Source organism: Ambystoma mexicanum, chromosome 6q, assembly GCF_040938575.1.
Source record: "Ambystoma mexicanum isolate Mex_15411 chromosome 6q, UKY_AmexF1_1, whole genome shotgun sequence".
NCBI classification, from domain to species: domain Eukaryota; kingdom Metazoa; phylum Chordata; class Amphibia; order Caudata; family Ambystomatidae; genus Ambystoma; species Ambystoma mexicanum.
The window spans coordinates 1,150,679,513-1,150,706,254 of record NC_090937.1 but is presented as its reverse complement, the minus strand read 5'-3'; the positions used below and the strand labels follow the sequence as shown (position 1 = coordinate 1,150,706,254).

The following is a 26,742-nucleotide window of genomic DNA, read 5'->3' as shown; positions in this document are numbered from 1 at the left end:
TGGTACTTTAAGAATGCTAACTAGCCGTCTGGTCATAGCAGCTCTCAGACAGATCAATGAAATGAGGTTTATGAAATCTTCAAGATGAACATTTATTCTTTGAATAGTTTGCGCCACATGGTTTGGTGAAAATCATAGAATGACCCTTTAGTCAAGCTTTGGTAATTATACATATGTATCCGTGTTTGGGGACCAATTATAGGGGCTAATGAAAATTCATTAATACCACATTTTCTATGAAACCACTCCTTACCCTCGTATTGAAATCCAATGCATTTTGAGAGGACTTGTATAATTCAGGATATTTGAGCATGTTTTCTTTTCGGCAAGATTTTTCAAAGATTCCAAGTGTCAGAGGAGGCATAGCTGTGAACATCTAAGTAAAGAACATAAATAAGCAACAATTTTACAACAAACGTTTGAACAAAAGCTGTTTTTGTTATAAAACGTATAGCCAATCAATATCAGAAAACAAACTTACCACATTGTAAAGACCTATGCACCACCTTTCAAAGAGAATCTGTCCAGAAAATCCATTTACAAAAGCAAACCAGATCTGCAAAACAAAAATGAATATTCATGATTTCACCAGGATCAGTTTTCTCAGTTCCAGAGAAGAATTCATAACAAAAATCACTGCAAATTGTGCAAAAACTGAACATAATTAAGCATGGATATCTCGTTCTAAGGTCAGTATTGGTACGTAATGGTTCACACGGTATTAATGAGGGCCTGGTGTCATTACCACCTGGTATGGTCCTTAGAACCAGACACTATTGCTATTAGCACTTTGATCCCAGGGTGTTAAGGGACTCTAACATGTAAGAATAGACAGGCTGCAGCAAGTGCGCAACCAGTGGATTCAGTTTGCTGGGTCATAACACAATAAGTAAAGGGTCAAACGTAGTTTATTTACAAGTTGAAGTGGCTAAAATAACTGACTATACGGTCTAGGCGTTTATATACCATAAAACAACACATAACAGGATTGCCTCCTCGGGGCGATGCCCAAGTCAACAGTTTTAGGTGCAGCAAATAATAACGTGTGTCCAGGTTCTTCTTATTGTGGAGAGAACAGTCTCCCCTCTGGTTCGCTAAATACAACATAGTCTCGAGGATCTGCGTTGGGAAAAAAAACCTGTACGCCCTAGGAATTTCTCTCCAAAAGAACAAGGATTTACTCTTCGAGTTAAGTCTGAATTAAAAGCGTCAGAATGGGGTAAATATCTAGCCCACTTTTGCCAACCTACAGCTAAGCAGAATGCATTTTTGCCTGCCTTTTCCCCCAATTTTTCGCCCCAAAATGCAGATGGCAAGTTGGGGTAAAGTATAAATGAGGGTGGGGTTGGGGTAATGTGGAGTGTCTCCCGCTGCATTCTGGGGGGGGGTAGAAATGTTGATTTAAAAAAATCAGCAAAAATGTAGGTTGGCTAAAAATATTCGGCAATTCTTCATAGAAACAATATTAAAGTGTCTAGTGTTCCTCAGATTCTCTAAACACCAAACAGTCTCAGGGATATAGCATCTAGTCGCTACCTGGCTCAAACACACAGTCAGAAGGATAGAGCGTCCAGCAATTTATTTTTTGCAGATTACAGATATTACTTTTTTCACAGGGCATCTTCACTGGGATACAGCACCTAGCTCGCTATTTGCAATTAACACTAGGGGGAACTGCCTGGCACACTTCCTGATTTGGGGTTATTGCATCCCAGTTCACTTTAAGGGACATTGTGTACTTACCAGTACTAAGTGATATGGTGCCCTTCTCACCATTTAAGGGAAGAAGTGCCCTTCCCACTACAAGAAACTCAAAACTTCTTCACCCCGGAAAACCTTCTAGTCCTTCCAAGAATTCGGAACGGTGCCCAACAGAAGGGACTTCAGATCCTTTTCCAGGTCTCCTATCCAGTTTTTCTGCCCAATGGCATCTTCAAGATTCAAGGCGGCTTCAAGGCGGCTTCAGCTGCTCCTTGGGCCCGTCCCTCTTCTCCGTTTTCTTTCTCCCTAGCTTTCACAGTACCAGTGTTCTCTCAAATCGTCAGCTGTCGCTGCTTTTTAAACTCGCACATCTTCTACCTTGGTCCTCTGTCCGTTTGTAGCCCTTTGCGGTGAACCAGAAGGAGTCGGAAAACTCAGTGACATGTTAAAAAAGGGTCTTATTTAAATTAAAAGAAAACTCCTAACTCTCTATCGCTATGAGGGAAGTTCCCTACCTAACAAAAGTAAAGCTAATGGTGTACGTCACGTCTAAACAAAATGTCTTCTTCTTCCGAATCCTAAGTACCTAACTGGCCCTACCAGCTATGAACAATACTGACCTAAAAAAATAAGGGAGGCTTGTATTATAGTTTCGATAAGGACTTCTGCCTAGCCCACTTGCATTCGATTTGTTCTCAGTCTCACAGTTTTTGCAGAATGTCTTCACAACTTTAGTATGAAATACTTTTGGAAAATTAACAAATATCAGTCTGCGTTTCCCTCGGTAAGGAAACAGTTTCTGATTTTTAAATGTTACAATCCTTCCAGGATGCTTTGAAATTACACTTCTTCCTTTCGTAGTCTTGGCACTTCCCAAAGTCTGGTAGATCTGTGATTAATTGTCTTATTTCTGGGTACAAACTTAGCCTAGACGGGGAATACAACTTTCTGTGATTTCATGCACTTTGCGGTTATGGTTACCACCTTTCCTTCACTTTGTTTCAACATAGGCCCTGTGTCAGTGCTTCCTTGATGCTCTTAGCAGTTGTTTCAGCTTGGATAAACTGTGTCTGCATCTTTTTTGCTCATTCATTGGGGACGTGTGCCTGTCTTGTTTGCTTCACTTCTCATAGTTGGTCAGCTATTCTAACCTTGAATCACACTGTTCATATCCCTTTCTCTCTGGGTTAGTGGGGCCGTATGCCAGTTACAGTCACTGTCTTCCGTACCTCCTTGTTTCGCTGCTCCTGGAAACGCACAGTCATATGTCTCACTCGCTTTCACACATCCCCAACGTCTCTTTCCCAATACCTCTCGGAGCAGGAAAGACATTTGTCAGGAGGAGTTTGGACCTTGGGCTCCTCTCTTCTTTTGAGTTCCAGCACTGATTGCTGGGCACCAGAGCCACCAGTGCTCTTCAGAGGTCACACCACCGTCAAAGACAGTTGGGTTTCCTTCCTTTCTTTACCCTTGACCAGAGCCTCTTGCTCGGTCAGGATACCTTCCTGCCGGTCTCCAGATAAGAGGGTTTCTCGCTCCGCACATCGCTGCTGGCTCTGCAGCTCAACGAGTTCCACCCCTCCAGTTGGTGCTCCAGGGGCTCGCTTCTGCGTAGCAATTGCTCTCCTACTAGCGTGGGAGTTGCTCCTCCATTTACAGTTTCTTCTCCTCATATATGTTATTAGAATCAATGCCCGATGTCCATCTTCCATGATCACAGCTCTCGGGCGCGGTTCACCATTACCTGAAGCCAATAGAGTCAAGGAAGAATCTTTGTGCATTACAGTTGTAACAGGGAATGCAACTGTTTTTCTGTCACCCATATATGCAGGAAGGGTGGTTTGGACAGGGAGTGCCATGCTGGCTTGGGAGTCCTTGACCCCGAGAGGAGTCACTCCCAGTAAGTTCCCACTTGTCCCGACCCATAGGGAGGGTCTTGAGTAGCGGGCTCACCTCCCTAGCCTCAAAGGGGGTGGCTCGCCTCAGAGGAGAACGGACTGATTGCCCAGATTCAACGCACCTGCCTGATGGCTACTCCTTTCCCACTGTCTGACTGGCCTGCCCTGATGCTGGAATGTCTTCGGTTTTACAATAGTCCGGTATTCTATTCATCACATTTGCCCATCTCACTGCCTGTCCCTGTGGCTCTCCCTAGAGTAATACAAGTTCTGGCAACTATCCTTATATCAGTTAGAGGTCCCGCCCACACCACAGCTCTCTGTGGAACTACAGCAAGATCTGGAGTCCTACCTCCTCCCATGGATCTTCATCCCACCCTTGCCTTAGCTCTTTTTGGATGTCAGATCTCTGAAACATGAATGGTGCATTCACGTAGGCTTCCCAGCTTGTGGGGGATGCCATGGTTGTGTGTGTGTGTACTGCACAACTCCTTTTTTTTCTAGTCTCTAACTAAAGAAGGTGCTGATTTGTCTTCATCTTGTGGGGTTCCACTCCTGTTATGCAGCTCTGCTGGTGCTTATCTTCTGTCACAAAATATGCAAGGGAATGATGAAATCCTCTTGGGAGATATCTTTCTTTGTTCCTCAACCTTAACAGGCTTTAACATCAGATGAATCCCTGGTGTCAAAGTCCATAGATCAGGTTGACCTTGGATAGGACCCTAGGCACAGATTATGGAAGGAAACTACAGTCTCCAGCAATATAAACTATAACGCATTTGGTGCTAGTCATATAGCATTTTGAAATATTGTATGCCACTGCTGCATTCTGTTGCCAAGGTGTACCTAAATATTATACGTGTACTGCAAACAACTAGGTTGGCTTCTGTTTGCAACATTACTCTTATTCATTATTGCACCTATATGTTTGCTTCATTTGCATTGTGAAAGAAAAGTTGTTCGATATGAGTGTCTTTATTGTTTATGTATGTACTTTATTGCTTTTTGCACCTTCCACAATTGAATGTTTTGGTCGAATTCACATAAGCCCATTTTATAGTATGTATATACTCACAGTTGGCATACGGTAGGTGTAGTGAAAATATGAATTTACACCAATGTGTGTTTTCAAATTAATTTCAGAACAAAACATGTAATACAAAAAATTTAAAAGGAGTTGAATACCTAAATTGAGTGATGTGTACTGGAGGTCGATTAAAGTAACAATCCATGCAGGCACAAGGTATTGAGAGACTGCAAAATAGATCAGACATTGAGTGTCTCTTGGCCTAAGAATTGGTTACGTTTTTAGAATTGATTCATGTTGGGACCTTTGTTATACACCATTTTACCATAGCACAGTGGTGGTCTTTGTTTACCTGAATATATAAGCACTAGAGATTGGATACTGTAAGCACAATGGCTCAAAAGATGAAGGGGTCTTTGTCGCTACCACTCTAAACTGCCTCCACATAGTTTACAACTCTGCCAAGATCACCCTGATAGGCAGGAATTCCTTGGCTGCAATGACTCCTTTGAGCCTTGGAACAAAGATAGAGCTAAGACTTTTTCACAAGTGACAACATACATGTGGTGTCACTATCAAAGTGTATTGAAACAATGGTGGACTATGGTGCCAGATTGGGATATGGTTCAAAAGCGAGAAAATGGAAAAGTCTCCAATTACAGTAAACCCCAAGCTGGCTAGAACAAACGAAAATGCCCAAACTGATTTCTTTACTCAATTGTGACAAACATCATGGCTTTTAGACTATCAGAGAGGATGCCAAAATATATTCATCACAACCGAATAGGCTTCAATAATAGAATGGGCCCTTCATATATTTGGACCTTCTTTAATCTATTGGCAATTCATAATAACTCCACAGGGGTAATGATGGCTGTCAGCTTAGATAGTGAGAAACCCTTTGATAGAGTACACTGGAGGTTCTTGGAGAAGTGTGTTGAAATAGGACCACACTGAAATTTAGGTTTTGTAAATACACTACATACAAATGCGAGAGCATGTGTCATAGGAAATGGGGTAATGTCAGTAGACTCTAGATCATACAGCGGGACTAGTCAAGGATGCCCACTGTCGCCCATCTGATAGGACTTGTCTTTGGAATTTCTACTGAAAGCCATTCGGTTGAGAGTGCATATACTCAATCCTGTTCACTGAGAGGAGGTGTAAGCTGCTTGCATATGTGGATGAGGTCTTATTGCTCCTGGAAAATTCGGGGAGGTCCATGCCAGAAGACCTTTGAGAAGTTTGAGAGTGTCTCGGGTTATAAATTGAATGTAGAGAAAACCGAAGCAATGGTGATTACCAAAACATGCAATAATGGCTTGCTTGGGAGCTGTGGATTCCAGTGGTATAAATATGGATGTACATTTCTAGGAATAGAGGTACGTAGGAACATGAAGACCATATTAAGGGACAATTCAGAGAGATTGAGGGAAATCCTAGTCATTTTTAATAGGTGTTTGAGACTGAACATTTGTGTAAGGGTCTTAAGTGGGTATTATTAAGATGGATGGGCTACCTATAATACTGTCCATTTTTAGATGTGTACGAAGATGACTTTCCACATACTATATAAAGAAATTGGCAACCTCTCATAGGGGCTCTAGGGGAAAGGTTGCTTCTTATAGGAAACACTCAAGAAATGTCAGGAGAAGGGAGGTTTTGGATTCCCAGCCTAAGAGCAATCTGATGAGGCCTGTATTTTGGCTCAACTTTTCAGTGCTGTGTAAATGAAGTTGACGACGTCTTGGCGCGTCACTGATGATGCTAATCTAGGACCAGTTTCCTTAGCTGAGCCTCTAATGTGAGTAGAAACTTTGTCTGTTCGACATATCTTCAGCAGCATTAGAGATGTAATAGACACCTGGCCGATGGTCCTTAAATCAAAGGAGGATTGTATGATTTGGCATTCATCTACAATTTGGGGTAATGATAAATTAAGAGTGAACGGGAAAAGAGTAATTTGGTTGTTATGGGTTAAAGCAGGAATAGGTAGGGTTGAGCAGGTTGGGCACAACAGAAAAACGTGAGATTTTAGATTTCTGTAATTGAAATACAAATTAAAATGTAGAAAAAGAGATATAGGCAGAGATGTACAGATCTTTTTGAAGCAATGATGATGTATAATGAACCTAATACTAGTAATCCTAGTAAACCTAGACTTCTATTCACTCTCAGGGATAATAAAATGAGGATTGGTTATCGTAATGGCATGATACTAACAGATAATGGAGGAACAGTAGAAGAAGCCTGGCCAGAATGGTGGGCCGGGGAAACATGTAAATGTGGAAGCCAAATAAGAGATGATTAAAATACATTTTTGTTCGGGTTTAGATCAAGGACTTTATATATGTTCAGCAGCAAACAATATTTATTGAGTTCTGGACACTGGAGAAAATGTTTAGCCACAGGTTGAGAGACAACAGCACATACTGGGGTTCTGATCAGGCAGATGAGACCCTCACTTGTCATTTGGAGCTGTGGGAAGGTTACTACTTCAGTTGCAGAGCTTGTGGAGGATATTATGGGTAGAGGTTTGCATTTCTATGGGGGGGGCTTGTTACTTTATTATGGGAACGATTGGACAGAGGACTGACATGGGGACAAAGGAAGCTACTGGCGAGATCAGAGATCTGTGTAAATTATTTTGAAGCTCTGCAGGGAAAATACTCCTCCAATGATAAGGGAAGTTAATCGCCTACGCAGTCACAAAAAAGGTGATGTTTAAGAGGGGGAAGGTGTGGAGAAAACATAAGATTTGGGAAGATGTTGCCCGGTGTATGAAGTTACTACAAAGATGCTTCCTTGCCGCCTTTACAATTTTGTTTCCTAAGTGTTATCGATATGGTATTTGTCTAAACTTGTTAGGGTTCCTTGTCTGCTAATGCCTCCTTTGCATATTCAGATCTTGGAAATGACAGACATTGTGGTGGATTATCATACACTCAAATTGGATAGCTGCATCTGTAGCCCTCTTTGAGTAAACTGTTTGGCTAATGATTTGCACCAAAAATATAACAAAAGATGTTTAAAAAGGAAGAAAATATTTGCTCATCCTTTTTGTGAAGCCCAGCTTTCTCATACGCTTCACAAGATTACTGAAAATGGAACTAAATTCATCCATGACTGCTCGTAGGACTAAGATTATCAGAAGGTTCTTTAACAGCAAACACAATGGCCTGAACAATGGGTATTATTTCTTCAAGTTTATATCATTACCTCTCGATCAAACATGTAGAAGCTATCACAAGAATACATTGGCTGCAAATCTTTCCCCCATTTGCCCGCATAAAGCGAGTCACTGAGACAGTACGCTTGTTAGGTAATAAACAATCATCAATACATGAACAACATTGAACTGTTATGATTACGTGGCATGTGTAGAGCCCAAACCTACCACATGTACCTTATTGATGCAATGTGGGCAATCTGTGAAGCATGTGGCAGACTGCACATTTTTACATAAATGGCAGTGCATATAATACATAATAAATGTCAAACTGACATTTTTTGGATTATGATTAAATTGTGATAACATTGCGAGAAAAGAAGAAAATGAAAGTTCAACAGAGACTGCTACGCAATTTAACACTTTATGGAACAAGTTACTTACCTGTAACTGTTGTTCTCCAGCATGGGTCTGGCATGGATTCACATGCTCATGAATATTCCCCGTCGTCAGGCTGGGAATCCTCGGTAAAGAAAAAATCAGTATCAGTTTCGTTTCTGATCTGTCTTTCGTAGTAGTAACCAATCACTGATCTCTGCGTCATACTGACCAGAGCCAATGACTGCCCTCTACCTAAGCCCCGCCTCTGGCAGCCATCTTCAGATTTGGTAGCACGTGAAGTGGCAGTATGACCAAGTGAAGAGCCGCAGAGGGGTAGGCGGGAGGGTTCGCATGTGAAGCCATGCCAGACCCATGCTGGAGAACAACAGTTACAGGTAAGTAACTTGTTCCTTCTCCAGCATGGGGTCTGGCATGGATTCACATGCTCATGAATAAAGAATACATAGCAGTACACACATGCACAACCACGGGAGGTGGCAAAGGCTCAACATTAAGCATTACATCAAACTCAACATTAAGCAATTCTTACCTCCTCACCAGACTCACCTTAGGCGAACAGGTTGCGCAGCACTGCTTGGCCGACCCTGGACTCCTCCCTGGAATCCAGATCGACGCAGTAGAATTTCGTGAAGGTGTGCGTCGACCTCCACGTAGCAGCCCTGCAGATGTCCAGCAAGGGCACGCCAGATAAGAACGCTGTGGTAGCTGCGATCGCTCTGGTGGAATGGGCTCTCGGACGGCCAGGCAGCGGTCGGTTTGCCAACCAATAACAGTACATGATACAGCCGGAGAGCCATCTGGAAATGGAAGCCTTCGAGAGAGCCTTCCCCTGATTGACAGGTCCAAAGTTCACAAAGAGTTGTGACGTCTTCCGAAAACACTTCGTGCGGTCCACGTAGAACTTCAGCGCTCTAGCCACATCCAGCGAGTGCAAAGTCCTTTCAGCCGGCGACGAAGGCGATGGGAAGAAAACAGGCAACACCAAGGGTTCATTGAGGTGGAAGTCCGACGGCACCTTGGGCATGAAGGAGGGGTGCGTCCTGAGCACTACCCTCGTGTCGTGAAAAGTCAAGTACGGGGCCTTGCAGGAAAGGGCCTGGATCTCTCCCACCCGTCGTGCGGAGGTGATGGCCACAAGAAACGCTGTTTTCCACGACAAGAACTTCAACGGAGCCGAGTGCAGAGGCTCGAACGGAGGTCCCATGAGCTTGGTCAGCACCACGTTGAGCTCCCACGCCGGGGCCGGAGCCTTCACCGGCGGGAACGATCTTAACTGCCCCTTCATGAACTCTTTCACCACCACAAAGACGTCCGCCCCGTGGTTCTAGTATATCGGGAGATCGCAGCAAGATGAATCTTGATGGACGCGTGCGCCAGTCCAGCTTTGGCCACCGTCAGTAGGTACGGCAGTACTTGGGGAGCCGTAATCTGTAGAGGGTTAATCTTCTGTGCGTGGCACCAGACAGAGAACCTCTTCCATTTGTGTCCGTAGCATTTAAGAGTTGAGGACGTCCTGGCCTTTGCAAGCACCTCTCTGCAGTCGGCCGGTATGTCGTATCCTCCAAACTCTAACGCTGCAGGAGCCAGGCCTGCAAGTTCAGCGACTTCGGGTCGTGATGGAGGATGGCGCCTCCTTCCCTGGAGAGAAGATCCGCGTCCACTGGCAGCTTGATTGACGGGGACGCTGACAAGTCCAGAAGGTCCGGGAACCATATCTGCCTCGGCCACGCAGGTGCGACGAGGATCATCCTGCACCGTGACCTCTTGAGCTGGTTGATAAGCCGGATCAGCAATGGCAACGGAGGGAACGCGTATAGAAACAGGCCCTCCCAGGGGAACGAGAAAGCATCACCCATGCTCCTCGGCTGGGGAAACCTGCTGGCGAACCTCCGGCACTTGGAGTTCGTCGCCGTCGCGAACAGATCGATCTGGGGTGTGCCCCGCCGTCGGAAGAGGCGGTCCACTAGATCCTGTCGTAGTTCCCACTTGTGGCACGAGCGCAGCTTCCTGCTGAGTGAGTCGGCGATGGTGTTTTTTATCCCTGCCAGATGAAACGGCACCAGAAACATCCCTTGGGCGACGGCCCAATGCCACAGATCCTGCGCCTCCATGGACAGGGCTGGGGACCTGGTTCCGCCCTGTTTCCTGATGTAGAACATGGTGGTGGTGTTGTCGGTGAAGATCCTCACCACCTTGCCCTTGAGGGACGGAAGAAAGGACCTGAGGGCCCAAAACACTGCACGGAGCTCCAGGACGTTGATATGGAGGGACTTCTCCGTCGGGAGCCAAAGGCCTCTCGGGTGCAGATTTTCGGTGTGCGCTCCCCACCCTTCCAGGGAGGCATCCGTGGTCACTGTCTTCTGGTGGCGGGGGTCTGGAAGTCCATGCCCGCCGTCAGATGCGCGCGGGTGCCCCACCACCGGATCGCTCGTCAGAAACTCTCGTCGAGTGTGATCCTCTCCTCAAAGCTGCCCGTCGTCTGGATCCAGCGCGCGTCCAGGGACTCCTGCAACGGGCGCATCCGGAGCCTGCACAGGCGGATGAGGTAAATGCAAGAAGACATCATTCCGAGGAGGGACTTGATGGACCTCACTCTGGCCGCGTCCGCAACCAGCATCCGCTGCACCTTGCCCAAGATGGCCCTCGTCCTTTCCTCCGACGGAGAGGCCAGAAGCGACACTGTGTCGAGCTTCGCTCCCAGAAACAGTGCGTCTTGCGCGGGCACCAGGTGGGACTTGGCGTAGTTTATGGAGAATCCCAGGTCCGTGAGAAGTTGGACGGTCCTTGCCGTGTGCTCCACGGCGAGCTCCTTCGTCTTTGCTCGGATGAGCCAGTCGTCCAGGTAGGGGTAGACGTGGATCCCCTCTCGGCGCAGCTGCGCCGCCACCAGTGCAAGGCACTTGGTGAACACCCTGGGTGCCGACCTCAGTCCGAAGGGAAGGGCTCTGAACTGGTAGTGACGCCCTTGGACCACGAACCTGAGAAATTTTCAGTGTCCCTTTAGGATGGGAATATGGAAGTAGGCATCCTCCAAATCCAACGAGGACAGGAAATCGCCCTCCTCCAGCTGACCCAGAACGTGTTGGAGGGTGACCATCCGGAACTTCTGTGCCTTGATGAATTTGTTCAGTCGTCGTAGGTCCAGGATGGGACGCCATCCTCCCGTCTTCTTCTTCACGAGGAAGTATCTTGAGTAAACTCTGGAGCCCCGAAGCCTCTTTGGGACGAGCTTGATGGCGCCCTTCTTGAGCATCGCCTTTACCTCCAAGAGAAGTTGAGGGACGTGATGTTCTTTCCTGGCCACAGGAGGGACGCGCGTGCACCTCTTTAGAAACTCGAGCGCGTGACCCTGAACTAGGACGGCCAGCACCCAACGGTCGGTGGAGATGGACTCCCACACGCTGACGAAGCTTGCCAGCCGGCCTCCCACCGGGGTGCTTCGGTGGGGGCCCCGACCCCACAGCCGGTTCAGTCCTGCTTCGACGAGGCTTTGCCGCCTTGTCCTCCTTGGCGACGACGGCGGGTTCCGCCTGACTTGCCGTGTCCCCTGTAAGCTTCCTGCGACGACGAATGGGCCGCTTGACTGTAGGTGGAAAATCCGCCGCCGGAACCTTTGGAGGCACCCTGTTTGCCTCCGCCGCTCCAAAAGGGCGGCCGCCTCCGTGTCTGCCTTGATGGCATGAAGGGAATCGTCCACTGTTTTCCCAAACAGGTTGTTTCCGTAGAACGGCATGTCCAAGACTCTGGTCTGCACGTCCTGACGGAAGTCAGTAGCCTTGAGCCATCAACGCTGCCTAAGGCACACGCCATTGCCCAACTGGCGAAATCCAGTGTCAGCGATGTCCGTCGCAATCGTAATGGCGTGGTCCGACGCCACATCTCCTTCCTGCAAGATCTCTAGGGCTTCCGCCCTCTTGTCGTCCGGTAGGAAGTCCAGCAGGGGGTCAGTTTGTACCACAACTCCCTATCGTAGCGGGCTACGATAGCCAAGGCGTTGGCCGCCTTAATCGTCATCGCTGCAGACGAGATGACTCTGTGTCCCATCGTATCTAATTTCTTTCCCTCGCCGTCCGGCGGGGAGGTCGACGTAGAGGCCGCGCCCCCCCGCTTTCTTCCTGGCCGCCGCAGAGACGACCGAGTCCGGGGTCGGCTGTGCCCGAAGGCACAAGGGGGCCGGGTCCGAGGGCGAGGCCCTCATCCCAAATATCGTCCAGTAGAGGTACAGAGAGGACCGTCTTCCTATTGGCCTTGCGCCGTTGATAAAGGAAACCTTCCTTCTTCTCTTCCGGGCAGAGCTGGAAAAGCTCAGATGCCCTGGCGATCATGGAGTGAAACGATCCAATCTCGTCGGGCGGGGAAGCCCGGGTGGGAGGTGACGATGGCAGATCCTCGTCGTAAACCTCGTCGTCCGTACCCGTCGCGGCCGTGTCAGTCCCCGTATCATCCCACTGGACGGGGAGGAGGGCTGAACAGGGCGCGATGGCTGAAAGGAAGGTGGAGGATGAATCCTTCTTCTCTTAGGAGGAGGGCTCCCAGAAGGGCCTGGCTCTGGGTCCCCCGTCGGGAGCGGTTCCTCCGCTGGTGGTAACGGCAGTCTTGTCCTTATCTCCGAGCATAAGGACTGTTTAGCCAACAAAATGGCCGCCGAGTTGTCTTGCGGCACTGGTTGAGGGGAGTCTGACAGGCGGTCGGGGCCCCATCGGCACCCTCGACGTTATCGTCGTCTCCTACGTCGGGGTCCCTCCCGACGGGCTGGTCTTCTTCCACGCCAACGCCGTGGCTTAAGACTTCGATCAGCTCTTCCTCAGAGGTTGAGGCCGAATCCACGACGACCTCCTGCCCCCCCTTTTTCTTCTCCGTCGGAGGTTTCACGGGGGTCCTGTCGATGGGCATAAAAGAGGACTCCCTCCGCGGTGGCAGGGAGACTGAGCCCCGAGGTCGCCACCATTGGTGTAGCCTCCACAGGCTGAGCCAGGGCCGCCGCGACGGTCTCGATTGAAGCCTTGGCCGGATGGATTAAGGCTTTCACCACCTTGGGTGCGCTCACCGCCTTCTCCTTGGGGGGAGGGTCACTGCCTCGCTCCCCCTCCGATGGGGCCTTTGAGCTCGACCGGGGTCTCTCCAGGAGCTTCGCCGGGTGCTCGGCCTTCCTCTTACCCAAACCAGAGCGTTGGCTTGTGGTTGATGGCGCGGGGAGGATGCGCCCTGCCTGGTGCCCGTAGAGCCCGACCGTTCGGCGCTCCCGGTGCCAGCGGACTTGCGGTGCTTGGCCTTGTGTTGGACCCCCGTCGCCGGGGCGTCCTCAAAGGTCTTAGAAGACCGCTCGGACTTCTTCTTCTTCTTCTCGCCTGATGGGCTCTTCCCTTCCAGCCAGTTGGCGAGACGTTGATGGCGGTCCTTCATGGTCCGCTCCGACATATTGCCGCAAAACGCACAGTCCTTCTCCACGTGCGTCTTGTCCTCATGTAGGCAGTAAAGACAAAGGGAGTGTTCGTCCTCCTTAAAGACATTCTGAAGCTGGCATCCCGGGCAGACCCTGGACAGCTTTCCGGGCGTCGAGCTTCCCTTCTCCTGGGCCATGTCCGAGATGGGCCTGAGAAACTTCTGGAGTCCTCCAAAAGCGTGGCTCGATCAAATCTTCACCCTTGAGGGGCGTAGACGAATCCGACACGGGTCCCCGTTGATCTGATGAAGAAACGGTGGAGCTTGAGGCTCTTTTGACTGAAAAATAGAAGTTTTTTGAGAAAAAAAGTGAAAAAAATAGCACTAACGCTCGAGAGCAATAGCACGAGGATCCCAACACTTGAACGTGCGGTAAAAATCTGAAGATGGCTGCCAGAGGCGGGGCTTAGGTAGAGGGCAGTCATTGGCTGTGGTCAGTATGACGCAGAGATCAGTGATTGGTTACTACTACGAAAGACAGATCAGAAACGAAACTGATTTTTTCTTTACCGAGGATTCCCAGCCTGACGACGGGAATATTTATGAGCATGTGAATCCATGCCAGACCCCATGCTAGAGAACCATATAATTATATCGCCATTAAAAAGAAAAGACTGCATATTGTGGTTTGATCATAGACATCTATCCCTTATACTAACCTGACAACATAGACATTTCACAGAGTTTGACAGGGGTGCATCAATACTTGTAATATGGTCTGATACGCAATGAAACCTGTGCTGCCGCACGATTCTCTGCAAACAGCCTCTAACGCCAGTGGTCTTCAAACTTTTTTGGCTCAGGCCCCCCCTGAGCCAGATTTGGGCAGGCCGGGCCCCCCTAAAAGTGCCGGATGGACAGTATGTAGAAATCGCTATGAACTTTTGCGTGCCGTCACCGCACCCTACTCCCAATACAGACCCTGGGCTCTCCCCCACCCTACTCCCACCACTTTCCCAGTGCTGCCGCGCATCCTGCTCCAACCAGAGTCCCATAACACAAGCATACACACATCCATACACATTTAAATAAAAAATAAATCGTCATGAACTTACCTTCTGCAGGGGCCTGCGCATGGTAGCTAAAATGCCCCGCTCCAGGTTGCTCTGCCTGTATGTGCAAGGAGGCGCAGGAGCACCCCCTCGCACATACATACATGCAGTGCCCCAGCCAGCATTTCCAATGAGCTATGCAAGGCTGGCGAAGCAAAACACCCCCAACGTTGCATGGCTCAGTGATCATGTGCGGCTGGGGAAATGAACTGTCAAAGGCAACCAGTGTTTCCCTCCGACAGTTCAGCCAGCCAGGGAGCACTCCCTCAGCTGGAAAAAGCAGCTGAGGGAGTGCTGAGTGTTTCACTGTGCTGGCTCCTCGGCTCCTCCATGATGGGTGAGGTGGCCAGTGGGTGGACGCCCCCTCACCCATTATGGATGAGTCGGCAGGCTTGGGCTGGCCCATAGGGCAATATGGCGATGACTGTACCAAAAATGCAAAATGCTAGTGTAGGCCAATACAAAATGGGCCACTTTTTTTGGCCAATGTGGGCCGGTTTGAGGAGTTGCTTCACTATGCAGCTAGTAGTTTTGACCATTGTTGTTGAATAAATATTCTTTAAATATCACAATTTGTTTACATTTGAATAAAAAACAACCCCTTGGGTACTATTCAAACAGTCTGTGACTAAAGGACTGAATATCCATTTGCAACTGCTGCCCATGTTTTCATTGGTGCCTAAGACCGTTTTATGGTCCAGTCTGACCATGTGAGCTGCCCCCTCCCATTTCCTCCAATCTAAAAAAAAAAAAGAAAAAATGTTTTTTTTTATTTTACATTTCATGCTGGGCTCTGGCGCCCCCTCTAGGAGGCGGCCGCGCCCCCCTGGGGGAGGTGGGGGGGTGGGGGGACGCCCCACAATTTGCATACTATTGGGCTTTGATTTAAATTCGGTCAAGTGTGGACATTTCTGTGTGAATAATTTTAACATATGATCTAAAGCTAATTCATCAATATATGACACACAAACCTCATGCACTATGACAAATAATTCCAGGAGGGTGGTTGTGACTACATCATCTAATCTATCTAAGATGCCTGATTGCACAATAGATTATAGATGGCTCCCTGAAATGTTGTCACATGGGGAAAGAACAAGTTACTCTCTTACCTGGTAACGTTCTTTCGATGGGATGGTTTGACGACGTATTCCATATCTATGACGGTAATCACCACAGCTGTGCTGGTTTGGAAAATGTTCGGCGTCTGTGTCCTACGTCAATACACTGTCCTCGAGGTCCTCCGTTGAGCCAACGTCACCGGGTGTTATAAGTAGGATGCACGACGCCCATAGCCTCAGTTGTAGTTTTTTCCCCAGAACATGTGACACCAAACCACTGCCAGTCTGACCACAGAAAGCCTTGCGGAAACGTAAGCTGCAATCGCATAAGAAATTCTGTAGCGGGGCAGGTAGGGAGGGAGCAATACGTCGTCAGACCATCCCATCGAAAGAAAGTTACCAGGTAAGAGAGTAACTTGTTCTTCAAGGGGATTGGGTCCTCCGACTTATTCCATATCTATGACAGACTCCCAAAGCAGTACCAACGTATGGAGAATGGAAAAGAATTTAGAATATAGAAATTTAGAATGCCCAATCAAATTGCAGAGTAAAAGACCGCCTTGCCAAAGGCCAGATCCTGCCATGGATAGAATCGAGGGAGTAGTAACGTACAAAAGTATGGACCGAAGCCCAAGTGGCTGCATCACAGATGTTACGAATAGGAACACCCCTCTGCAAGGCAGTAGAGGCAGCCATACCCCTAGTAGAATGGGCCCGTAAGGCTACTGGAGGGCCCTTACCCGCCAAGCGGTAACATTCAGAAATTGCCAAGATAATCCATCTAGACGAAGTCTGTTTAGTCACAGCTTGTCCCAAACGCCTTCCAGCGTAACCAATAAAGAGCTGATCATCCACTTTGACCCGGGACATGCAAGAAATGTAGAAACTTAAAGCTCTCCTAGGATTCAAACTATGGAGCCTCTCCTCTTCCTTACCAGGATGTGGATAAAATGCCGGAGGAATAACCTTCTGGCTCAAATGAAATTCCGACACCACCTTCGGAAGAAAGGAAGGACGAACTCCAAGGACAACCCTGTCCTTATGAAATACAGGGAAGGGTGGCTTAACTGAAAGTGCCTGCAACTCACTCACTCTGCGAGCGGAAGTGACCGCAACTAAAAACACAGTTTTAAGGGTTAACAGCCTCAAAGGACAAGAAGGTAAAGGCTCAAATGGAGCACCCATAAGGAATTTCAGAACAAGGTTCAAATCCCAACCAGGCACCTGGAAAGGTGACGGTGGACACACATTAGTAAGTCCTTTGAGAAACTGAGAAATTAAAGGAATTTTGAAATAAGAACACTCCTCAGACGAGCGCTTAAATATAGACAGCGCCGCCAAGTAACCTTTAACAGTACCCACTTTCAGGCCCCTGTGGCCAACGAAAGCAAAAAAGACAGAACCACAGGAATGTCACATGAAAAAGGATCCACATTCTTAACTCTGCACCAGTCGCAGAACTTTCTCCAACGGCAACAGTACAGGGACTTTGTTGCCGGCCGTCTGGCCGAAAGCAACACCTCCATCATGTCTTCAGGGAGGTCCCAATCCTTATACCGCAACCTTTCAGAAGTCAAGCGTGAAGTTTGAGGGATCTGACCTCTGGATGGAACACTTGACCCCCCTCCCGTGAGAGCAGTTTGTCTCGGTAGGGAAGACGAAATGGAGGGCAGATGGACAAGTCGAAAAGGTCCGGGTACAACCTCCTCCGAGCCCAAGCCGGAGCAATGAGGATCATCCGGGAACCGAACCTCCATAACCTCCGCAGCACTTGTGGGATGACAGGGACTGGAGGAAACGCGTACAGCAGTGGGAAGGACCAATCCAACACGAACACGTCTCCTAAGGCTCCTTTTGGAGGAAATTCCCGCGAGCAGAACCTTTCGCACTTCCGGTTGACACTGGAGGCAAAGAGATCCACCTGAGGGGTCCCCCAAAGGGCGAAGATCTCAAGGAGAATCTCCTGAGCCAGCTCCCACTCGTGAGAGATTGCACTCTGCCTGCTCAGAGCGTCCGCCGTCCTGTTTTCGTCTCCACCCAGATGAACTGCTGAGATCGAAACTTCCTGCTGGATGGCCCAGAACCAGAGCTGCATCGCCTCCCTGCACAGAGAAAGTGACCCTGCCCCCCACCCCACCCTTTTTGTTGAGGTAGTGCATGGCCACTGTGTTGTCTGTCAGAATCAGGACATTTTTCCTCGTACAGGCGATAGAAAAGCCTTCAGGGCAAGCCTTAAGGCCCTCAGCTCCAACAGATTGATATGGAGTCTGGACTCTGACGGAGACCAACGACCGCTGACTGTCAACTCGTTGGCATGAGCTCCCCATCCTGTGAGGGAGGCGTCCGTCACGATCGTCACCTCCGGCCAGGGTAGCCAAAACAGAGCCCCCTTCCATCAGATTGCCTTTGACGGCCCACCACAGAAGGTCCTGGGCGACCGAGGGCGGCACCTGAACGGGGTCCGACATCCTGCTGGAGGACTGCGACCACTGCATCTTGAGGGCCCACTGCAGAGATCTCATCCGCAACCTGGCCTCCGGCACCAGAAGAATGCAGGATGCCATGAGGCTGAGCAACCTCAAGAACTCAAACGCCGGGAGACTCTGGGCGTGTTAAAACTTGTGCACCCTCTGCTGAATGTGATGAGCCCTCACCTGGGGAGGAAAACACTGCCCCAGGGATGGGTCAAGCACTGCTCCGATATACTGGAGCCGCTGGATCGGTGTCAAATGGGACTTCTTGAAGTTGAGGGAGAAGCCCAGCTTGTGAAGGGAGTGGCAGGACACAGACAGATGATGCAGGACTTGCTCGGGAGAGCGCGCCCTGATCAGCCAATCGTCTAGGTAGGGGTAGACGTGAATCCCTCCTTCCTGAGATACGCTGCCACCACCACCATGAGCTTGGTGTAGACCCTCAGGGCGGAGGTCAATCCAAATGGCAGGACTCGAAACTGAAAGTGTGAGTTGCCAACCGCGAACCTCAGGTACTTCTTGTTCTTGGGATGGATCGGGATATGAAAATAAGCGTCCTTGAGGTCGAGAGACACCAACCAGTCCTGAAGTTGAAGGGGCCTGGAGGACTTGAGAAAGAGTAACCATCTTGAACTTGTCCTTCCTGAGGAGCTTGTTCAAACTGCGCAAGTCCATGATGGGTCTCAATCCCCCGTCTTTCTTTGAAATCAAAAAAAGGGGAATACCATCCCTTGTTCCTCTCCGCTACAGGCACCAGTTCTATGGCGCCTTTCTCCAGTAGGGATTGAATTTCCTGCGCAAGGAGCGGATCCGGCCTCTTCAAAGAGATTCCCTGGTGGATTGTTGTGAGGCCTCTGCTGGAAAGGAAGACAGTAGCCATGGGCTATGATCTCCAGAACCCACACATCTGAAGTAATGGCACACCACTCTACAAGATGCTGCGCTAGCTTTCCCCCAACCGGCGAACCATGGGACATGGCCTCATGACTGAGCAGAAGCGGCTGCGGCAGTGCCTGAGGGCAAAGAGGCAACTGCCCGAGTGGCTTTGGCACCTCGAGTACCCTGTTTTCCACCTCTGGCACTCCTACGGTGGCCCCTTTGACTTGCAGCTCCTCTCGATTTACTAAAGGATGAGTAATAACGAAAGGAACCTTCGCTCTATTGCTGTCCCCTAGGACGAAAAGGCAGAGGTTGGCGAACTGCAGCGCTCAACGACTTCGCTGCAGCTTTGGAGGTCTGCAACCTCTCAAGGCTCTCGTCAGCCTTGCTGCCAAAAAGATGTTCACCATCAAAGGGCATGTTGCGGGGCCGGCCCTGCACATCAGGATTAAACCCAGACTTCCGCAACCATGCAAACCTGCGTATTACGGTGCTCGCCCCCTGGACGGGCTGACACAATCTGCCATGTCCAAACTCGACTGAACAGTCTCACACATGGCATCCTTGCCATCCTGTACAACAGCAAGAAAACCATCAAGTTCCTTCCCTTCGGGAATATGTTCAGCCACCAAGGAAATACAGTTCCACAGAGTGTGCATGTAACATGACAAGGCACACACAGAGATGATTGCCTGTAAAGCCATACCCCCTGAAGAAAACACTTTCTTCGCCCAGCCATCAAAATGCTTGTTGTCCTTATCAGGAGGGATGGTAGGGTACGATGCCTGCTTTGCTGGGGCTGTGGCCGCCTGCACAACCAAACTCTCCAGAGTGGGGTCCGTGGTCAAGTAGCAGGGGCCATTACTGGCTAGGCGGTATTTTCGCAGCAAGGACTTGCTCATTGCCGGGAGACTCTCCGGAGCAGTCCAAGCTGCAGCCACCCTTCTTTGCAAAGCCATATGGAATGTCAGTACCGGGTCAGTTGGAGGACCTTGGTCGAGGATGTCCGTCAGGTCATCCTGCAGAAAGTCCACAGGTGGCACAGACCACCCCAAGTATTCCCTGACCCTCAACATAAGGCGCCAGTACGAGGACTCGGCATGGGTGCCAGGCTCAGGCTGACAGAACTCCACCTCCGGAGAGGTGTCCAGACCACTGGCGTCGTGCAGTGACTGACGCAGGTCTAAAATCCAGCTGTGACCAGACAAAATCTCATCAGGCACCTCACCTTCCTCAGATCCCTCATCCCCCTCAGAAATAAAATCCAGAGGGCGGAAAGAGGGCACAGAAAAAGGGACAAAGACATGCTTAGCCTTGGCCAGAGCCTTTCGGGGGGTTCCACCGTGCCACGGGGTACCTCCGACAAAGCGGCCTCGAAAGGCGTCAACGGAATCCGCGTCGACGTTGAGCGAGGCACCGACAACTTCGACGGTGTCGACACAGGCCTCGGGGGCAGAGCCCCAAGCATGTCCTTCGACGACCTGGGTGCGGATGGTGTCGACGAATTCCTTGGAGGCGGAGTCTCGAGAGAGTCCCTCGATGACCTCGGCGCTGCAGGCGTCGATGACTTCCTCGAAGACTTCACAGGCTCACGCTGTCTCGAGGGGGTCGAGGACCGGGACCTGGAACGGGCATGTCTAGAGTGACCATCCTTGTCCGACCAGGACCTCGAAGGCGCCCGGTGGTCGCGACGACCGCTCGAGCCCAAAGACGGACGAGTGGTGTCTCTAGCACGGTCACGGCCAGCGTCCTTAGACAGCACGGACGGACCGGAGCCATGCGATTGAAAAATCACCATTATCTCCTTTTGGAAGGAATCCCATTCCTCAGGAGTGGAATGCTTGTTGGGACAAGCAATCCGCCGACGGGCGGAGTCCTCGGATGAGGACGGGGAAGGCGACCTGTGACGGCGCTTCCGTGAGTGCAGCGGAATGCCGAGACCGACTCCCGGACTGAGACCCCCCGGACTCACGACGATGCGGAGAGTCGCCCCCCGAATCGTCAGTCGAAAGTCCAGTGGATTACGACTTCCGGGGCTTGGACACCTTACCCACCAGCAGCTTCGTTTTACGCTCCCCCAAGGCTTTCGATGTAAACGACTGGCAGTCGACACAGTCATCCGTATCGTGGTCCTCCCTAAGGCACCAGAGGCAAGCGTTGTGCGTGTCCATCAAGGACATCTTGGACCCGCACACCCAACACTTCTTAAAACCCGACCGTGGGGTGGAAGAAGCCAAAGACATCATTACAAACAGGTTCGAAGAACCGAAAGAACAGGATTCAGAAGAACCGAGGCGCGCCGAGATCTCTGAAGCGAACACGTTCACAGAAAAAACGGAACTGAGGCTACGGGTGTCGTGCGTCCTACTTATAACATCCGGTGACGTCGGCTCGACGGAGGCCCTCGAGGACAGCGTATCGACGCAGGACGCAGACGCCGAATATTTTCCAAAGCAGCACAGCTGTGGTGATTACTGTCATAGATATGGAATACGTCAGAGGACCCAATCCCCTCGAAAGATATTTACCTGGCCTAATAAGGCATGCACTATTAATTCTTTCCTTGTATTTGGGGGAGAAGGGGCACGCACAATTAGTAGGAAAAGAAAATCATAAAAAAATGTTAAGCAAGAGATGTTTTTGCTTCAAGAGATTATCCGTTCAATATACTAATTCAGCGCAGCTATTTGTATGGGGTTTAATAAAAAATATTTATATCCCCTCCAATGTGAAAGAAAGATATTAAACAACTGAATTTAGTTTTGAATCTTGGATAGAGTTCATGCCTGGAACAATGATATTATTTGGGGGAGATTTTAATTCAAGATGTAGTGGTAAAGATTAAAGCATAACATTGCTTGATGACACCTTTGATCAATTACCCGAACCATTAATTCTGCTTTCCAGAGGATATATATTGGGAGCATTCAGGTCTGAAGTTTTCACTCTTTGGCGAATGACCATTTTTAATGGCAGCGTACAAAGGGAAATTCTGGGGAAATGTACTTGCTTTGATTGCCTGTCTCAATGATAAATTTGAAAAAATTTTCAACCCTACAGATTATAAAAAATGATTTAAGTAATCTTACTTATTTATCACTGACCATGCTTCGCCATAACAATGTCACGTCTAAAAGGTAATGAAAGAAGGTCACCTGTAAGGAACCCTGCCTGTTGGACATCTTTGCAAAGCTTGAAGCATGGCCTGTCAAGGCTCCAGTTTCAAAGGTCTTGGAATATGGGCATGAATTAGTCATTCAGACAGACGCCTATAAATTTGGAATTTGTAAAATGCTTTCACAGCAGAACTCCAAGGAGGTAGAGCAACCTTGCGTGTACGCTAGTAGGTGCAATAACAAATGAGAGTGCATCTGCGCCACAATCGAAAAAGTAGCATTTGCTGTACTTTGGACGTTCAGCAAGCTGAAACCCTACATATCGGGGTCTCGCTTCACTGTCCAAACAGACCACAGACCTTGTAGGTGGATTATGGTGGGTAGAATTCCAAGTTATTGGAATTAGCTATATCCCTATAGGGATTGGACATGGACATAAAGTACAAGACTAGATTGCAGCACTGATAAAATTATGCAGTTAATTATATCTTAGAAAAGGTGGTCCGTTAAGCAGACCCCCTTTTATCAAACACGATGTCAAAAACATAGTGTAGACCAGTGTCCTGCTGCATCAGTATCCTGTTCTGGAGTGGCACAGTGCAGGTTCAGAGGTCACATTTGTCCTATTGAGAGCTGGGGTGACAGCAAAGACACTTCAGCACAGAGACTACAATTTTAAAGGCTGCACTTCTGTTCCAAAATAATATTATTATTATGCATTAGCATCGTGGTGGCAGATTAATCTCTAAACAATAGCCATACCTGAGTTTGGAGTGGTGACTGCCTCTCTGTTGATCCTTTGTGAGGTCAGGTAACAGATCTCTCCAGCATGACAGCCCCTCAGCAGCAGCTGTCCTGGAAAACCGAAATCAAAGGGCACACCCTAAACAAAATGACTAGCCTCACACCAGAGTGTTGCATCCCAAGGGTCTTTGATGCTATGGGTCTGGGAAGGGGCAGGGTTAATGTAGTCAGAGGGTGCTCAGCACTGCTGGGGAAGGATTCCACCATCTTGTTTCACCCTGTACCTAAATTTCCTTCCTGTTTCCTCCAATTCCTTTAGCACAAAGCACTCTGGATAAGTTATGTTATGTTACGTTACGTTGATTTATAGCTTGCACCGCTACCACCCAAGGGCAGTCTCCAGGTGCTCAAGTTGGTCCGCAAGCAAGAGGACGGTTAGCTGGTTATTGAGAGAAGAGTGATAGGATCGGGGGAAGTGGTGGGGAAAACGCCTCAATTGGAGCCACTTGGGAATTGGGAAAAATGCCTAAGATGGCGATAGCGTTAAATGGAAACGCCTAAGAATTGGTACACAGCAGTGATTGGAAAACGACTTGCTAGCTGGCTAGTATTGGTGTGCTATATTATGTAGGTAAATGGAATGGTGGGGCTTTTCTGGAGTACAGTAATTGCTGTACTCCCCACCCAGACAACACTTACTTTATCAGTAGCTGCTGGTTGATGCACAAAGGCAAGGATCACTGGTCCCAATGACAGGGAACGCACCCTTTAAAGCATGGTTGTACTGCACAGAGCACCCACTCTAATCTGTCTGGATGCCGACTCGCCACCTGGGATGAACGCTATTTACTGCCACCAAATCCAGCACAACAGCTCGAAGCCTGGCTCGACACTGTCGAACCGCCCAAACTTGGAATAAGGTATTTTGAACTTACTCCCTTCTGCACCTTTTCTCTATAAGAATATATCCTTTTTGAAACTTGCCTGATTTTCCTTACTGCTAAGTATCCAGAGTGCTGCATTATTACATTCTGCATTTCTCGGTCTCCTTTTACAGGGGTGATTTTTTTTAAAAAGTGTTCTTGATAGTTAAGCGTAAAATTGATTTGTGTGATTAAAACATACATTTTTATAGAGCCTTGATTGGACGGTCTTTAATTTGGAAACTGTGTAGTACTGCTGTTTGGGTTGTAATTGGCTCACATTAAAACCCCTTCTGAAAGTATAGGCTTCCTCAGGCCACTGTTACCACATCTCTTAGCTGTGCCAGTTTTACCTTCATGATTGGGGCAGACAGTTTGTTTGTGGAAGTGTGGGGGCCAAGCAGGCAGTTTAGCTACTACTCATCCTTACACTCCAGAGCCGAAATCATTTCGTCACACTAACTAACAAATTACTTACATCACAGTAATGTTCTTTCTGATGGATGTTCCTCCCATGGATTTCTAATCTAGGATTATCCCTAACCCAGAGCAGCTGTTCTCCGGAAACATACTTCTGCCAGGGGGTGCAGTGCGGCTCTTGTGTAATTCCAGAAACCTTCTCTATTCGCCAAGCACCAGATAGGGTGTCAGGGCACAAAACGCTGCTTCACCCTGTGACCACAGTTCCACCTTTTTTCACTGGCACTCTGAAGCGGAGGGACGGTAGAGTATGATGGTGTACTAGCTTCCCACAAAGAGAGGCAGGTAGGGAGGGCGATGAGGAATCCATGGGAGGAACATCCATCAGAATGAACATTACAGAGAGACAAGTAATTTGTTCTTCTAATGGATTCTTCCCTCCCACAGATTCCTCATCTATGATAGACTCTGTGAAGTCATCATGAAGGAGGACATAGACAAAAGATTCCAAATTCAAAACAATTAAGTTTATTAACTTAAATGTCAGGATGGAAAAAGGCCTACCTAAATAAAACTAACGCAAGTCTGAGTCAAAGAGTTCAACTTAAGAATCTGTCTGTGTCCAAAACGTATGCTTGTCCGCACAACTAATCTATACAATGTGGAGGGATGTTAGCAACCAAAAGAAAGCAGTGTTCAACATGAAGTTCTGAGCTTCTTCTAGCTCGTTGCTTCCTTTTCAGCTCCTGCCCCAAGTGTAAAACGGGTCTACATTGAAAAAGTTCTTAGGATTCTCTTTCTTGGAGTGAAGCTACAATAGTCTTTTCAGATCTCGTAGTCTCCTTCCCTCAGCTCCAAATCACCTAATTTAAATGACCTTGAAATTAAAGGCTTCGAGTCAGGACTCGGCGTTCCCTCCCCCAAGTTTCCAAGTGTCACAATTCCAAAAGAAACACAAAATGTCCTTGCCTGCCACAGTTTAATTAATGTTGTTTTCAAATGTACAGTTCAGATAATTTTAGTAGCTTTCACGCATGTTGAAGATCCATTCATTGTAGCACTTAAACATAGGATGGTTTTCATGGATTGTAACTCTCGTTCCTCCTTTAGATTTCAACTGTTAAATTCTGTTTAGTAGCAAAGTTTGAATTCTGTTAGTAGTAAAGTTTTCATCTGATTCTGTGTTCAATAATTGGTTCTCTTGGCTTAAGGTTCATTTTCCCCTCATATATGCTTCAGTAGTTTGTTTCGTTTTAAATGCATAGTTCAAAGTGCAGAGACCTTCGAAAACCTGTTTTTTGGCCACACACGATGTCAAATATCCCCCTTTTTTCAATAGTAGACAAATATAGCTGTTTGTCCCAACAGAATGCTCAGGGAACAAAAGATGAGAATGGGGATGGGACGGGTACCAAAAGAGGCCTTGGAAGTAATTTTCAAAGTGGCCTGATATTACACATTTTCAAGTGTTTTCCTATGAGAAAATTTGGAAATAAAATGGGTTACCACACAAAAGCGAGCCATGATGCAAAGGCCCACTGGGAAATCTCCACAGTTCCCTATAGGCCAGTCTACAAGGACTGTTTCACATGGTTCCGAGGCCAGCTGCATATGCGTCCTTTGTCATCAGTGTGATCAGAATAGTTATGAACAAATAGGATTATGGTAGGCCTGAATCTAGCGTGTGCATGTGCAATGGGTGCACAAACAGATGTGCAGTTTAAGAAATACACCACTTGTCCTTTTCCACTGGACCACGCGCTCCCGGCAATAACGTTAATGTTTCAAATTCGCAAACACAGTGCAATGTCGTGGGCACACTCGACAAATTAGGTGTCTGTTCTTGAATAGACATTTACAAAGCAGAAGGCCCTAAAATTATCACACACGGAAGAGAAAGTGCGGCATTGACAAAAAGCACCCCTATAGCAACTAAAGATAGAACCCAAAGGCACAGTTCACCCCAAATGTAGAGCGATCCGCGCACATGAATACGACAGCGAGACGCGCTTCTTTATCTGCTTCTTAGGACAATGTCCCAACACCAATGATAAAACACTGAACGGACCAATACAACTATTTTTTGAAACGCCAGTGATTATGGACAAACATTACAAAAAAACCTGCTTATTATGACATGAAAGCATGACATGCTGGTCAAGTAAATGTTGGAAACTGTTGCACAGGGGTTGCCCAACTGCATGCTTCATTTAACTTCATTATGGAAGCATGACTTGCTACAAATTCACCATTTATCAATATGTACCCTGGCTGGCCTCCATGTGAACAGTTTCGTTGTACAAAATTAGCCTCCTTTTAGTGTGGGGGGCAAAGCGTGAATAGGGACAAAACCAAATGCCTGCCCCGTGAATTGAAACGAATTGAATTCGATTTTTAAGCAAATCTTTTCCTACAGTCAGTTTCCGCGACTTTCCCA

General features: G+C 48.2%; 1 protein-coding gene across 4 annotated transcripts in view; it reads right to left on the bottom strand.

The window, feature by feature from the left end:
• Positions 1–26,742, bottom strand: part of ATP8A1 (ATPase phospholipid transporting 8A1) — a 1,730,029-nt gene that overhangs the window by 402,025 nt on the left and 1,301,262 nt on the right. For all 4 annotated transcript variants that reach the window (XM_069631739.1, XM_069631741.1, XM_069631738.1 and 1 more), the window contains 2 exons: positions 482–556; positions 254–376 (listed from right to left, as the gene is read on the bottom strand). In XM_069631739.1, coding sequence (XP_069487840.1) covers positions 254–376; positions 482–556 — 198 coding nt within the window. The remainder of the gene's footprint in view (positions 1–253; positions 377–481; positions 557–26,742) is intronic.